Genomic DNA, 13,771 nt, shown 5'->3' with positions numbered 1-13,771 from the left:
TTATCAAATCCAATGAACCTTCCTCCTTTAAACATCATCCTGTGTTCAACACTGTGGCCGTTGTGACACCTTGACTGGTATGACATTGTTTTCTGCTGTTAGAGACGTTGTCCTACCTCTGTGACCACCCTCGGTTTCTTTCCGGGGAATTCCTTCCTCTTGGAATTTTTTTGATGGAATTCTTCCGTCTTACTGTGTGTGCTTTCCTGAAGCAGTCTCACCCACTCGGCCTGCACCTTCTCTCACCCATCGACGGTCCCCACCTCAGGCATCTGCTGAGCCTAGATCCAGAGGACTCCCTGTCGCCTGTACGTTGCTGTCCGGCTGTCTGACTTTCAAGGCTGAGCACAGTATGACCAAAACTAAACTCGTTTTCTCTCATGAGATCGCCCTTCTTCTTGATGTTCTTTACACTTGCTTGTGGCATTGACCTACTCAGTCTCCCAAGTCAGAAAGTTGGGAATCATGCCAACATGTTTCGCAGAAAAGAATCTCAGTGCAAGTTTCCCAGGCTGCTGACCGAAATAGCTACCAGATTAGTGGTACTGCTATTCAGTGGGTCAGATACTTGTGTCCTAATAGCAAATGGGTTCTTTTTTAGGCCTTGTTACTAATATTAAGCTGTCATCTAGAGTAATCACTTAACCATGTTACATGACAGTTTCACCATCTGTGCCTCAGAAATGTCAGTCAAGTCAGTGAGACTCCCAAATGAAAGATGCTTGATAAATGCAAAACACTATTCACATATCTCGTTATAGTTATTAAAAGTGATAGTATCTGGCCAGGCAAAGTGGCTCATGCCTGTAATCCCAGCACTTCAGGAGATCGAGGTGGGTGAATCACCTGAGCTCAGGAGTTCAAGAGCAGCCTGACCAACATGGTGAAACCCAGTCCCTACCAAAAATACAAAATTAGCTGGATGTAGTAGTGTGCCCCTGTAATCCCAGCTACTTGGGAGGTAGAGGCAGGGGAATCGTTTGAGCCCAGGAGGTGGAGGTTGCAGTGGCCTGAGATTGCACCATTGCACTCCAGCCTGGGTAATAAGAGCAAAACTCTGTCTCCAAGAAAAAGTGATATCTGTGAAAGTATCTGCTCATCAGAATGAAAAATATCAAAGCTTATGGTCACCTGCAAAATAGGAGTAGTATTTTTATTTTTTTCATTTGTTTTTTTTTTATTTATTTTATTTTTTTAAAGAAGGGAAAAAAAAGAAAAAGAGGGAAAAAGGAATATTACTTCATTCCTAAAATGGGTTTCAATAATGGCCGATCAATATTTTGAGTGTTTAAAGTGGTTAATGCATATTTTATGTGTTTAAAATGGAGACCTCTATTGTGTTTATTTGTTCTGGCTCTGAGTTCAAGTCCTGGATATCGTTATCAATTTGTTGTCTCGTTGACTCTAAATCTCTTTATGTGTCTTATGTATCTGGGTGTTAAGATCTCTTATTGTTGCATTAATCCTTTTACCCTTGCATCCTTGTAGCTTTGAATCATTTGTTTTTTGTTTTTTTTTTATCTTCTGTCTCTCCTTTTTTATGTTTCTCCTATCCTGAGAACCCCAGTAGTGTTCATAATCAGAAGCAGAGCAATCAGGCAGATTTGTCATATGTATACACACACACTTAGCACCTGCTGGCGTTAGTGGGAAGAATCAAAAACAAAAGATCCATGCCAATTTCCTTGCTGCTGTTCTGCCTTGTAAAGATCTAAGAATTAAAGTCCATGTCAAGAACTTGTTTTTCCCTTTCATTTCCTCCCTTTGAAAGATTAAGGTTTGAAAGGTTTCAGTCTGCTGCGTCATCACGGAGCTATTCTTGGTGGTGTGCTCTTGTTGGGAGGAGGGACTGATACAATGATTCATGCTGATCATATCCCCTCTGTGCTTTCAAAAGGATGTGTTATGGAATGTGAGTTATATTTTTAAAGAATCACTCAGGACCTTAGGAAAGCTGTAACATCATGATCACATTAAGGAGGGATCTCATTTTTCTTGCATGCATCTGGGCTACCTTTTTAGTCCTTCAATAAGGCAAGGCATATTTGATAGCCTCTTTTCTGTTGCTTAGAAATGTGGAGACATTCGGTTCCTGAGATTGTTCAGCTGAATAGGAGAAGTGAAAGGATTCCCCTTTTTGCCACCATCTAGTTCTTGGCAACGTAGATAGTCCAATTTAAAAAAACAATCAATAATAATAAAAAAGGCCTCTGTGATTTTTTTTTCTTAGTATGTAAGTAATATATTTTCTTTGTTAAAAATTCAGAAAAAAACCAAAAAGACTTTAGAGGAAAGTGAATACCACCCATAATCTCAACACTAACCAATAATAACCACTCTAATGTTCAGGTATATTTTCTTATATTTTCTATGTATTTACTTGTTTTTTTTTTAAATATCAAGGTCGTATTATATATATCACTCTATGACTTGTTTTAAAAATATTTAATTTTGAACAGTATATTTTACATAGCTAAATAAGCAAAAAGTATAAAATTGTGTATAGTCAAAAGTCTTGCTCCCTTCTGATCACATAGGAAACTATCATTTACTATTTTCCTTACGGAGAATTTTTTTTTAATTAAAGAAAATTTTTTTTTTAGTTGGGGTTCACTATGTTGCCCAGGCTGGTCTCAAGCGCCTAGCCTCAGGTAGCCTCCCACCTTGGGTTCCAGGGGGCTGGGATTACAGGCATGAGCCACTATGCCCAGCCCTTCCCGAGAATTTTTATGCTCGTAAAAGCAATCAGCAATAATTTTCTTTGCTATACCCACAAGTTTTTAAATGTGAATAATAGCATACTGTAGTAACTATTCTGTGTCTTGCCCTTTTCACTTAATGTATTTTGTAATTCATCCCAAATCATTACATGAAAAGCTGCTTCATTCTTTCTTACAGCTGTCCTTTTATAATATTCCATCGCACGTATGTACCGTCACTTATTTAGCCAGTCCCCTGGTGAATGGATATTTACATTGTTTCTAATTATTGCTATGAGTAACAGTACTTGTGTATAGATCATTTTGCCCTTTACCATAGGATAAATTCCTAGAATTCTTAGATTAAAGGATAGGTTTATTTGAATTTTGATAGCTATTGCTAAATTGCTCTCCAGGAATTTATGTATATAAATACCCTTAACAGAGGCCAGGTGCAGTGGCTCACGCCTGTAATCCCAGCACTTTGGGAGGCTGAGGCAGGTGGATCACGAAGTCAGGAGTTTGAGACCAGTCTGGCTAATATGGTGAAACCCCGTCTCTACTAAAAATACAAAAATTAGCTAGGCGTGGTAGCCTGCACCTGTAGTCGCAACTGCCCAGGAGGCTGAGGCAGGACAATTGTTTGAACTGGGAGGTTGCAGTGAGCTGAGATCACGCCACTGCATTCCAACCTGGGAGACAGAGTGAGACTCCATTTCAGGGGAAAAAAAAAAGAAAAATAAAGCTTACACTTCTCTTAGCATGAAAAGATGTTATAAGAGTCATTAAATGAAATAAGCCTTAAGTTTGTATAGTGTAAAAAATAAAAAAATAAAAAAAGAGTTATTACATTATTTCCATTAAAAATCATAGGAAAAAGGTCTTTTTCAATAGATTATTAGTCTTTTCCTACTGATTTATAGATGTTCGTTATTTATTGAGGCAATCAGTCCTTTGTCTGTAATGGGAGTTGCAAATATCTTTTCCTAGTTTGTCTTTTGACATTTCTTATGGTGGCTTTCACTGTGCCAAAATAGATGACTTTTAGTAAGTCAGATTAATCAGTTATTTTATGACTTCTCTTAGGTGTTTGTGTGATACTTAGAAAGGGCTTTTCTACTCTGTGATTTTTTTTTTTTTTTGAGATGGATTCTTGCTCTGTTGCCAGGCTGAAGTGCAATGGTGTGATCTCAACTCACTGCAACCTCTGCCTCCCGGGTTCAAGCAATTCTCCTGCCTCAGCCTCCCATGTAGCTGGGATTACAGGTGCATGTCACCACACCAGCTAATTTTTGTATTTTTAGTAGAGATGGGGTTTCACTGTGTTGGCCAGGCTGGTCTCAAACTCCTGACCTCAAGTGACCTGCCTGCCTCGGCCTCCCAAAGTGTTGGGATTACAGGCGTGAGCCACTGTGCCCCCTGCTCTATGATTATTAAGAATGTTTTCTCATGGTTTCTTCTGTTGCTTTTGTGGTTTAGTTTTTTACATTCAAATGGTTCCATCTGTGAGTTATTTGGAATATATTTAATTTCCTATGCATTTGTATCCATTTCTGGATTTCTATTCTGGGGTGTTGTTCTCTATTTGCCATCATCACTCAGTTTTAATATCGTAGCTCTTTGGGCTGGGCCTGATGGCTCATGCCTATAATCCCAGTACTCTGGGAGGTGGATCACCTGAGGTTGGGAGTTTGAGACCAGCCTGACCAACGTGAAGAAACTCCATCTCTACTAAAAATACAAAATTAGCCGGGCATGGTGGCGCACGCCTGTAATCCCAGCTACTTGGGAGGCTGAGAATCGCTTGAACCCAGGAGGTGAAGGTTGCAGTGAGCTGAGATGGTGCCATTGCACTCCAGCCTGGGCAACAAGAGCAAAACTCCGTCTCAAAAAAAAAATGATAATGATAATATGATAATAATATTATGGTAATGGGTAGTTGCTCACTCTCGTGCATCTGCCGGCGGTGGTGGTGGTGGTGTTTTTCCCTCAGCGTGCAAACATTTGTCCTTTTATTTACACCGTTGGTGATGGTGGTCTTTTTCCCTCAGCGTGCAAACATTTGTCATTCTATTTACGCCGGTGGTGGTGGTGGTGGTGTTTTTCCCTCAACGTGCAAACATTTATCCTTTTACTTACCCTGTGAACTACCACATCATTTTTTGATAAGGACAGGAAAAAACTTGTGATGCAACATGATCTAGATCATTAAATGATTGATAAAGTGAGGGAAATCAACAAGTGATCACATATATAATTCAAACATTTTAGTTTAAAACATAAATTTATATCTTTTCCACAATCTTAGGATATTGGGTCAAAGCCTGTTCTGTGAGTATGGGCCCACTGCCGAAGTCCGTATCATCTTTCCAATATAAACTGTGCCCATAATGCATCATATGGAATTTACAATTTCAGTTTATTTTGTACTGAGCCAGCAATTTAAAAAATCCTGTAGTATGAATATGAAATCTTCACTTAGTTTTTCCCCCTAACTTCTGAAAATTGTCTTACCTCCATCTAATTCGATATCAGGTCTTTACGGTGACTTATCTCTGTTGAAGAAGCTTTTCAGAGCATAGTACTTAGTGTTTCTAAATATAGTCATTTCCTCAATGTACATAATCATTACTTTAAATGTGAAATTATAACAAGTACAACTGACAGGAATAGGTTTGAGAACAACAATAACTGATTCTCATAAGCCACAACTCAGTTGGTGGCAGTAAAAGTGCGTGGTTATTCTAGAGAATTATCTGTACCAACTTGAGTGCTGCATTTTCAAAGTCAGGAAAATTGGAAAGGCCCTCTCTCTCTCTCTCTCTCTCTCTCTCTCTCTCTCTCTCTCTCTCTCTCTCTCTTTCCTCCCTCCCTCCCTCCCTCCCTCCCTCCCTCTTTCTTTCCTTTCCTTCCTTTTTTGTAGAGACAGAGTCTCACTCTGTCACCCAGGCTGGAGTGCAGTGGCGTGATCTCGGTTCACTGCAACCTTCACCTCCCAGATTCAAGCAATTCTCCTGCCTCAGCCTCCTGAGTAGCTGGGACTATAGGTGCCTGCCACCACACCTTGCTAATTTCTTTTCTATTTCAGTAGAGACAGGATTTCACTGTGTTTCCCAGGCTGCTCTCGAACTCCTGAGCTCAGGCAATCTGCCTGCCTCAGCCTCCCAAAGTGCTGGGATTACAGGTGTGAGCCACCGTGTCTGGCCTACTGTTCCAGCACATAATGGAGCATTGCTCTTTTTTTTTTTTTTGAGTCTACCACTGTAGTCTTTTTTTTGTAGCATTGCTTTTAATATGTATTTATTACATACAAGAGTATACCCTCATTTACAGTACCCTGCTGATAAATGTTCAAGTTGTTTACATATAGGCTGGGCAAGGTGGCTTACACTTATAATCCCAGCACTTTGAGAGGCTGAGGCAGGTGGATTACCTGAGTTCAGGAGTACGAGACCAGCCTGGCCAACATGGTGAAACTGTTTCTACTAAAAATACAAAAATTAGCCGGGCCTGGTGGCAGATGCCTGTAATTCCAGCTACTTGGGAGGTTGGGGCAGGAGAATCACTTGAACCCAGGAGGCGGAGGTTGCAGTGAGCCGCGATTGTATCATTGCACTCCAGCCTGGGCAACAAGAGTAGAACTCTGTCTCCAAAAAAAAAAAAACCCAAGTTCTTTACATTTATATATTTTTTTCATTTTTTTGCTGTTATAAAAAATGCTAAACATTCTTTTTTTATGTAGATAAATTGATTAATAACATTTATCCCTCTGTCTGTCCCTTCATGATTTACACTTTTGTAATAAGACCTGCTGATCAGAATTTGCATTCTTTTTTTTTTTTTTTGAGGCAACCTGTTGCCCAGGCTGAAGCGCAGTTGCTCCATCTCAGCTCACTGCAACCTCTGCCCACTGGGCTCAACTGATTCTCCTGCCTCAGCCTCCCGAGTCCCCAGCTAATTTTTGTATTTTTAGTAGAGACCAGTTTCACCATGTTGACCAGGCTGGTCTGGATCTCCTGACCTCGAGTGACCCTCCCGCCTCAGCCTCCCAAAGTTCTGAGATTACACACGTGAGCCACCGTGCCTGGCTTGATTTGTACTTTTGCTTCTAAACGTTGAAAGATTTTTTTACTTGGAAATCCAATACCCTTACTTTTCTTAGTGGACTTGTAGTTTCTTTATTCCTATTTAACTCTGTGATACAGCTGGAATTTACCCTGGTGTATGATTTGAGGAGAATGCCTAAATTGATCCACTTCTAGCCAGCCGATTTTCTCAACAATATTTGTGGAACGATCAATTTTTTCCATTTTTTTTCCCCAAACAAAAAAGTTTAAGTGTTTAAGTTAGTCTAAAATTTTGTCTGAAGAAAAGAAACCAATTTTAGATGCTTTTCACTTAAAAATGACATAGCCAGGAGACCTGCTGCAGTTGGTATCCCACTGCTATCTAGCCCTGGCCACTTAGTACCCTCGGAACAGAGGCCAGAATCCCTGCCACACCACCGCCAAAGCACTAAAGGTCTTCATGATGTTTACTGTCGAAAGAGCCTGTACATCTGATGTTTCCATCTCACTTCCACATTCCCAGGGTAGAAGTGAGGAGAAAGATGTTTTAGAAAGAAGCACCCCTGACTTTTGAGGTGGTTTTTGGATCATATATTAAGTTCTGATATATCTTAAGGTCTGTTTCCAAGCTATTTATTTTGTTCCATTGATTGGTCTGTGTCTCTTTTTCGTTTGTTTTTTAAGACAGGATCTCCCTGTGTCGCCCAGGCTGGAGTATAGCGGCACAATCTCGGCTCACTGCAACCTCTGCCTCCTGGGCTCTTGTGATCCTTCCACCTCAGCCTCCCAAGTAGCTGGGACTACAGGCATGTGCCACCACACCTAGCTAATTTTTTGGATTTTTAGTAGAGTGGGGTTTTGCTATGTTGCCCAGGCTGGTCTCAAACTCTGGGCTCAAGCAGTCCAACCACCTTGGCCTCCCGAAGTGCTGAGTTTACAGGCATGAGCCACCATGCCTGGCCTGGTCTGTCTCTTGACACTTGTGCTAGCTCTATATATTTTTAATTATTTAGATGTTAGTTTTAATCCCTATCTAGTAGTCTCAGAAAAGATGATCAAAAAGCAACAGTTGGCTTGTTATGCTAGAAACCTTTTGCATGTTTAGGCCTATTCCAGTGTCAGGCTGTTTTGTCTAGGTCTGGACATTTTGTTGACTCCACAGCTTTTTCCTGACCTGTGTAGCATGGAAAAGTAGATGTTTCCTTATTTGGTTTTGCTTGCAGTAAGAACTAAAGACATGCGTCTCTAGCTTTTAACAAATAACTCTTTACCAGTTTTAAGAATTATATTTTAGGAAGCAGAATGGTAGAGAGAAAGTAGTAGAAAATATATTATTTTCATCTGGGTGCAGCGACTCATGCCTGTAATCCCGACACAAGTGACCCAGGGTGGGCCGATCACTTGAGGCTAGGAGTTTGAGAGCAGCGTGGTCAACAGTAAAACCCCTGTTCCTACTAATAACACAAAAATTAGCCGAGTGTGGTGGTGGGTGCCTGTAGTTTCAGCTGTTTGGGAGGCTAAGGCACGAGAATCACTTGAACCTGGAAGGCAGAGGTTGTAGTGAGCTGAGATCATGCCACTGTACTCCAGCCTGGACGACAGAGTGTCTCAAAAAAAAAAAAGAAAAGGAAAACATATTATTTTCTCTGTATACCTTATATATCTTATGCATATGTTACCTGTTCAAAAGAATGATTAAAATAATCTTTAACAATTACTCCTTAAAAGGGTAAACATATGTCATGTGTATGTATTCCTTTTTTTGTGTGCGTGTGATAGGGTCTCACTCTGTTGCCCAGGCAGGAGTGCAGTGGTATAGTCATGGCTCACTGTAGCTTTGATCTCCTAAGCTCAAGTGATTCTCCCACCTCAACCTCCTGAGCAGCTGGGACTGAGGCATGTGCCACCACTCTGGGCTAATTTAAAAATTTTTGTAGAGATGGGCCAGTCTACCTGGACTCAAGCAGTCCTCCCGTTTCAGCCTCCCAAAGTGCTGGGCTTACAGGTGTGAGCCGCCACACCTGGCCTCTGTGTGTATTCCTTTGATTGCTGCTGAGAACCTTTGGTGAGGCACAGGAAGGTTATGCTCTTTTTTCTCTCTTTAAATGCTAACCCTAGAACTAGATTTGGTTCAGAATGGTAGTGATTTGCTCATTTTTTGTGTTCCCTCAGCACGTGTGCTGCCGCCAGACTGATTACTGGCAGTTTGTGAAAGATATCCGGTGGCTCAGTCCCCACTCAGCCCTTCATGTGGAGAAGGTAGGAGTGAAAGAAGAGCTGGTGTGCTGGTAGAGCAGTAGGTCTTCGTTGTTTGATGCTCTGTCAGCAGAATCTTCTAGGCTCCAAGGATGGAATGTGTCAAATTTCCCATCAACTGAGGAAAGGAAATTAATTATCCCTTTAGGGACCAACTTGATTTTCTTAAAAAAACAAAAACAAAAGCAAAACAAAACATGTAAATCCATTGGTCCAGGCCACTTTTAAAGTTTTGTAAAATCTGCATGTATGGGACCCAGGGTGAAGCTTTTCAAAGCATTTCCCTTACCTGTCTCAATTTAGTTCTCAGGTCATTAGGCCTCAGTCTTGCTGTGTCTACCAGGATGTATGTTTTGACTCATACCCGTTTGCTTCCCAGTTCATCAGCTTGCATGAGAACGGCCAGAGCAGTGCTGATGGTGTGAGTGAACACGCTGTTGCAGAGCTGTGGCTGCAGCACAGCCTGCAGTTCCACTGCCTCTCAGCCCAGCTCCGGCCCCTGCTCGGGGACAGACAGTACATCAGAAAGTTCTACACAGGTAGGTGGAGGCCACTGAGGACTCCTGTCTGTGCTTCCTCATCGTCACCCACCTCACTACTCCTCTGTCCCTCTAGTACCAGGGCCTCCTGTTTTTCACTTGATGCCATAGGGATTCCCTGCAGAAACACATAGCTGATCTTCCCTCTCACTTCCCAAGTGAAACACAGTCCAGCTTTATGTTAGGGTCATCCTCAACGGCCACACATGCACAAACCAGTGAGAATAACCATCATTTACCAGGAGTTTCCTGCGTGCCAGTCACTGCTGTACAGTATCTCCACAGCGGCTCTGAGAGTTGGGTATTGGTACCACTGTTTTCCAGTCAACAAGGCCAAGGAGCTTAGGTGACCTGGCCAAAGTCACTCAGCCAGGATTCAAATCTGCATTTTTCTGACTTTGAAGCCTCTTATCTTGGCCACTTTGCTGTACTGCACGTTCTTTAGCCTGTTCTCTTTATTTCTGATTTCCCTTCACCCTACAGTGGCATGACTCTTCTTCATTCATCTTACCCCTCCCTTTCTCTTTCCTTGAGTTTCTCCCAGGGCCTCCCTATTGGGCTTTATGACTGTGGTAGCTTTTCTCTCCCCAGATACTGCTTTCCTGCTAAGTGATGCTCATGTCACAGCCATGCTCCAGTGCCTGGAAGCAGTGGAACAGAACAACCCTCGCCTCCTGGCTCAGATCGATGTGTCCATGGTAAAGAGGACGAGGAATTATCCATGTCTTTGCTGGGTCCCTGGATCTCAGCATGATATGACCCTCTACAGCAGACTGTTCTTTCACTTAGGCATTTTTGTGAGCTGAAAGGCTTTCATTTTTAAAAATGCTTGGAGAAGAAGTACTGTTAAGTACTTACTGAAGTAGAAAGTCTAAGCTTAGGTCTTGTGCTTAGTGGACCTAAGCTGGGGAGTTGGGGAGGTATATTTTGTTAAACGCTCGGTGTCCTTTGAGAAAGTGCCTCCTTAAGCCTTGGAAAGATCTGGGGAAAGAGGGTTGGTTCTGAATCGGGTAGGTCCTACCGTCAGACCTTCAGACCTGACGTAGCTTAATGTTACATGAGCTCGTTTTTTTCATGTTTTTTTTCTTTGATGTAAAGAAAATTTTATCCTACAAAGAAAATTTGTGGTCTAAAATTAACTTATCCCATCGCTAATACTCCAGTTAGCGCCTTAGCTAGAATGGAATCAGCGCCCCCACTTCTTATCTATCTGTCCAGATTCTTTTAATTTAATTAATTAATTTATTTATTTCTGAGACAGTCTTGTTTTGTCACCCAGGCTGGAGTACAGTGGTGTGATCGCAGCTTCCCAGGTAGCTGGGATGACAGGCGTGCGCCACCACACCCAGCTAATTTTTGTATTTTTAGTAGAGACGGGGTTTCACTATGTTGGCCGGGTTGGTCTTAAACTGACCTCAAGTGATCTGCCCACCTAGGCCTCCCAAAGTGCTGGGATCACAGGCGTGAGCCACCACACCTGGCCCCACTGAACATTTTTCATGTGCCAGACATGGTGCTATGCGTAATACACGGATCATCTGATCTCGTTTTATAAAGGAGGTTGATGAGGCACAGAGTAGATAAGTTGTCCAAAGTTTGAACCAAATAGCTTGTAAATCTCAAGGCCTGGATTTGAACCCTAGTTTGTCTGACCTCTGATTCCACATGCATGTTTTTTTGTTTTGCTGCCTTTGTAATAAAGTACTCCTGATTTGACAGCTAGAAGGATTTCAGGGCAGAAGTTGTGGTTTCAAAGTTGCGAATTACATACTGTAGTAGAAGGTACTCTTGCTGTATCTACAGGCTGTAGTTAAACTCCAGGCTTACCGCCAAAGGTAGCTTCTACCAGCATTTCTGCAGTACTGAGTGCACCCAGGCCCTCCGTCCTTAACTCTGACACATTTCTTGGTTTTGTTTTGCTTTTTAGTTTGCCAGAAAGCATGAGAGCCCACTCCTGGTGACAAAAAGCCAGAGCCTGACAGCCCTGCCCAGTTCCACGTACACCCCTCCAACCAGCTATGCTCAGCATTCCTACTTGGGGTCCTTCTCCAGCCTTCACCAGTCTGTGCCCAACAATGGCTCAGGTATGAGGGCAGGAAAAGGTGGTCATTACATTTATCCCAGCCATGGAAAGTAAGAAGACTCTGTGGGTGCTCATAGGCTTGGAATTGAGCCTTGGGTTGGTACAGTTTGTCTTAATAAGGGACATCTTTAAAAGTTACATAGTGACTAGCCTAAAATAATTCAGTCGAATCATTAAGTCACAAAAGAGAGAGATGTTCTTAGATTCCCCTGAGTTTCTAATCCACATTGCCAAGAAGGCATTTAAATACCAGGGAACCGATTGACTATCAGTCATATGCTAGGCTCTGTTGTATTCAGTTTGTGTGCATTATCCCATTTGAGCCTTCAAATAGTCCTCTGAGGTAGGTAATATTATTGCCCATTTTTCAGATGAGGAATGCGTACTAATAAGCAATAAAGCCACTGTCTCAAGAGCCCACACTCTTGACTTAGCTGCTTCTAAATAGTTTTATACTTTATTTGACTTGCCTTTTCTGAGGTGATATCATGTATCCTGGACACCCAGTAACAATAGAAAGTTTGGAATTTAGCTGTGAGGAAGTCCTTCATACATACTGTAGGATTCTACCTCACCTTGCTCCCCTTACCATTTCCTTTTATATTTTAGAGAGAAGATCTACTTCCTTTTCACTCTCTGGCCCTCCGCGGAAACCTCAAGAAAGCAGAGGGCACATCTCACCAGCAGAGGATCAAACCATCCAAGCCCCCCTGGTTTCAGTCTCTGCAGTAGCCAGGGATTCCCTCTTGACCCCGAATGACATGAGCTCCAGTACTCTGCCCAGCCCCATAGAGGCATCCTGGGTCAGCAGCCAGAATGATTCCCCCAGTGATGCCAGTGAGGGGCCTGAGTACCTGGCCATCGGCAACTTGGACCCCCGAGGCCGGACTGCCAGCTGTCAGAGTCACAGCAGCAATGCTGAGAGCAGCAGCTCCAATTTGTTCTCCTCCAGCAGCTCCCAGAAGCCAGATTCTGCTGCATCTTCCTTAGGGGACCAGGAAGGAGGTGGGGAGAGCCAGCTGTCCAGTGTCCTCCGCAGGTCCAGCTTCTCCGAGGGGCAGACACTCACCGTCACCAGTGGGGCAAAGAAGAGCCACATTCGCTCGCATTCGGATACCAACATCGCCTCCAGAGGAGCTCCAGGTAATGAGGAACCCCCGCTGCTAGTTAGCAACATGGCCCCCTGAGTTGAGAGTGGAAGAGAGGGTTTGTTATTGGGACTTTTCAGATGGCAGAAAGAGATGTTCTGTTTCGGACGCCATGATGTCTATAATGAAAAGGAGACGTTTGTAACGAAGTCCAGTACTCAAAATCTCTAAGTGTGTTTATGTTTGTTTCTTTACACGTTGCTAAATATTAAATGTTTTCCTGGGTTCTGTACTAGTGTAGTGACATCAGAGGACAGCGTGACTCATCGCAGTTTAAAAGTATCTCTTGGATCAGGGCAAAGTATTAATAAGCTTTAAAAATAATCCCATCACATTCTGTCTTTTCCTGGGACATCTTAGAAGTTTGGTCAGGGTGTAATAATACCAATGCGAGAGAAGTCGAATGAGATTGGGGTTTTCTAATTCAAACTAAGGCTATAGTGAGTATAGGGTGATACAATCTAGCAGCTAAGTAGGTGGCGTTGATGGTTGCGTCACTGAGTCAGGCTGCCAGGCAGTCAGATAAGGAGGCCCTGGCCGCTGGGACCTGCCTCACCAAATACCAGCTGGTAGCAGGGGCAGCCTACACATGGGGAAGGTGGGTCTCCTTGCTTTTGCCATGTCCCTGCCACCATCTTCCCGGGGTTGTGGTATCCGGCAGGCTTTGGTTGGGTTTTGTAGAAGAGCAAGTATAGCATGGAGCTTTGTGCTCAAAGCCGTTCTGGGTCAGGAAAACCCTGGAAATAAAATACAAAAAATTTAATGACCTAAAAAAAGGTTTTCTTTAGCAACTGGAGATACTGCTGCTTTCTCTTTGTAATTTCTAGAAAGATGAGTCCTAAGGCCGTCCTCTGAAACCTTCAGAATTACAAACTTTTGTCTTTGTTTTCGCTCAAGAATGTGCTTTGACTTGTTGGGAAGTCTTTAGGAGAAGAATCTCCAAATCGAAGCCTGTCTTCCCATGAGCTTTCTTAGATGT

At 42.7% G+C, this 13,771-nt stretch overlaps 1 protein-coding gene across 16 annotated transcripts in view; it reads left to right on the top strand.

The window, feature by feature from the left end:
* The window catches only part of RUBCN (rubicon autophagy regulator), a 73,086-nt gene that overhangs the window by 34,069 nt on the left and 25,246 nt on the right, over positions 1–13,771 (top strand). For all 16 annotated transcript variants that reach the window (XM_078354854.1, XM_078354849.1, XM_078354850.1 and 13 more), the window contains 5 exons: positions 8,939–9,025; positions 9,402–9,561; positions 10,153–10,259; positions 11,489–11,645; positions 12,254–12,787. In XM_078354854.1, the coding sequence (XP_078210980.1) occupies positions 8,939–9,025; positions 9,402–9,561; positions 10,153–10,259; positions 11,489–11,645; positions 12,254–12,787 (1,045 nt within the window). The remainder of the gene's footprint in view (positions 1–8,938; positions 9,026–9,401; positions 9,562–10,152; positions 10,260–11,488; positions 11,646–12,253; positions 12,788–13,771) is intronic.

Source organism: Callithrix jacchus, chromosome 17 (genome assembly GCF_049354715.1).
Source record: "Callithrix jacchus isolate 240 chromosome 17, calJac240_pri, whole genome shotgun sequence".
In the NCBI taxonomy this organism is placed as follows: domain Eukaryota; kingdom Metazoa; phylum Chordata; class Mammalia; order Primates; family Cebidae; genus Callithrix; species Callithrix jacchus.
The sequence above is the reverse complement of the archived record's forward strand: the minus strand, read 5'-3'. Positions and strand labels throughout refer to the sequence as shown.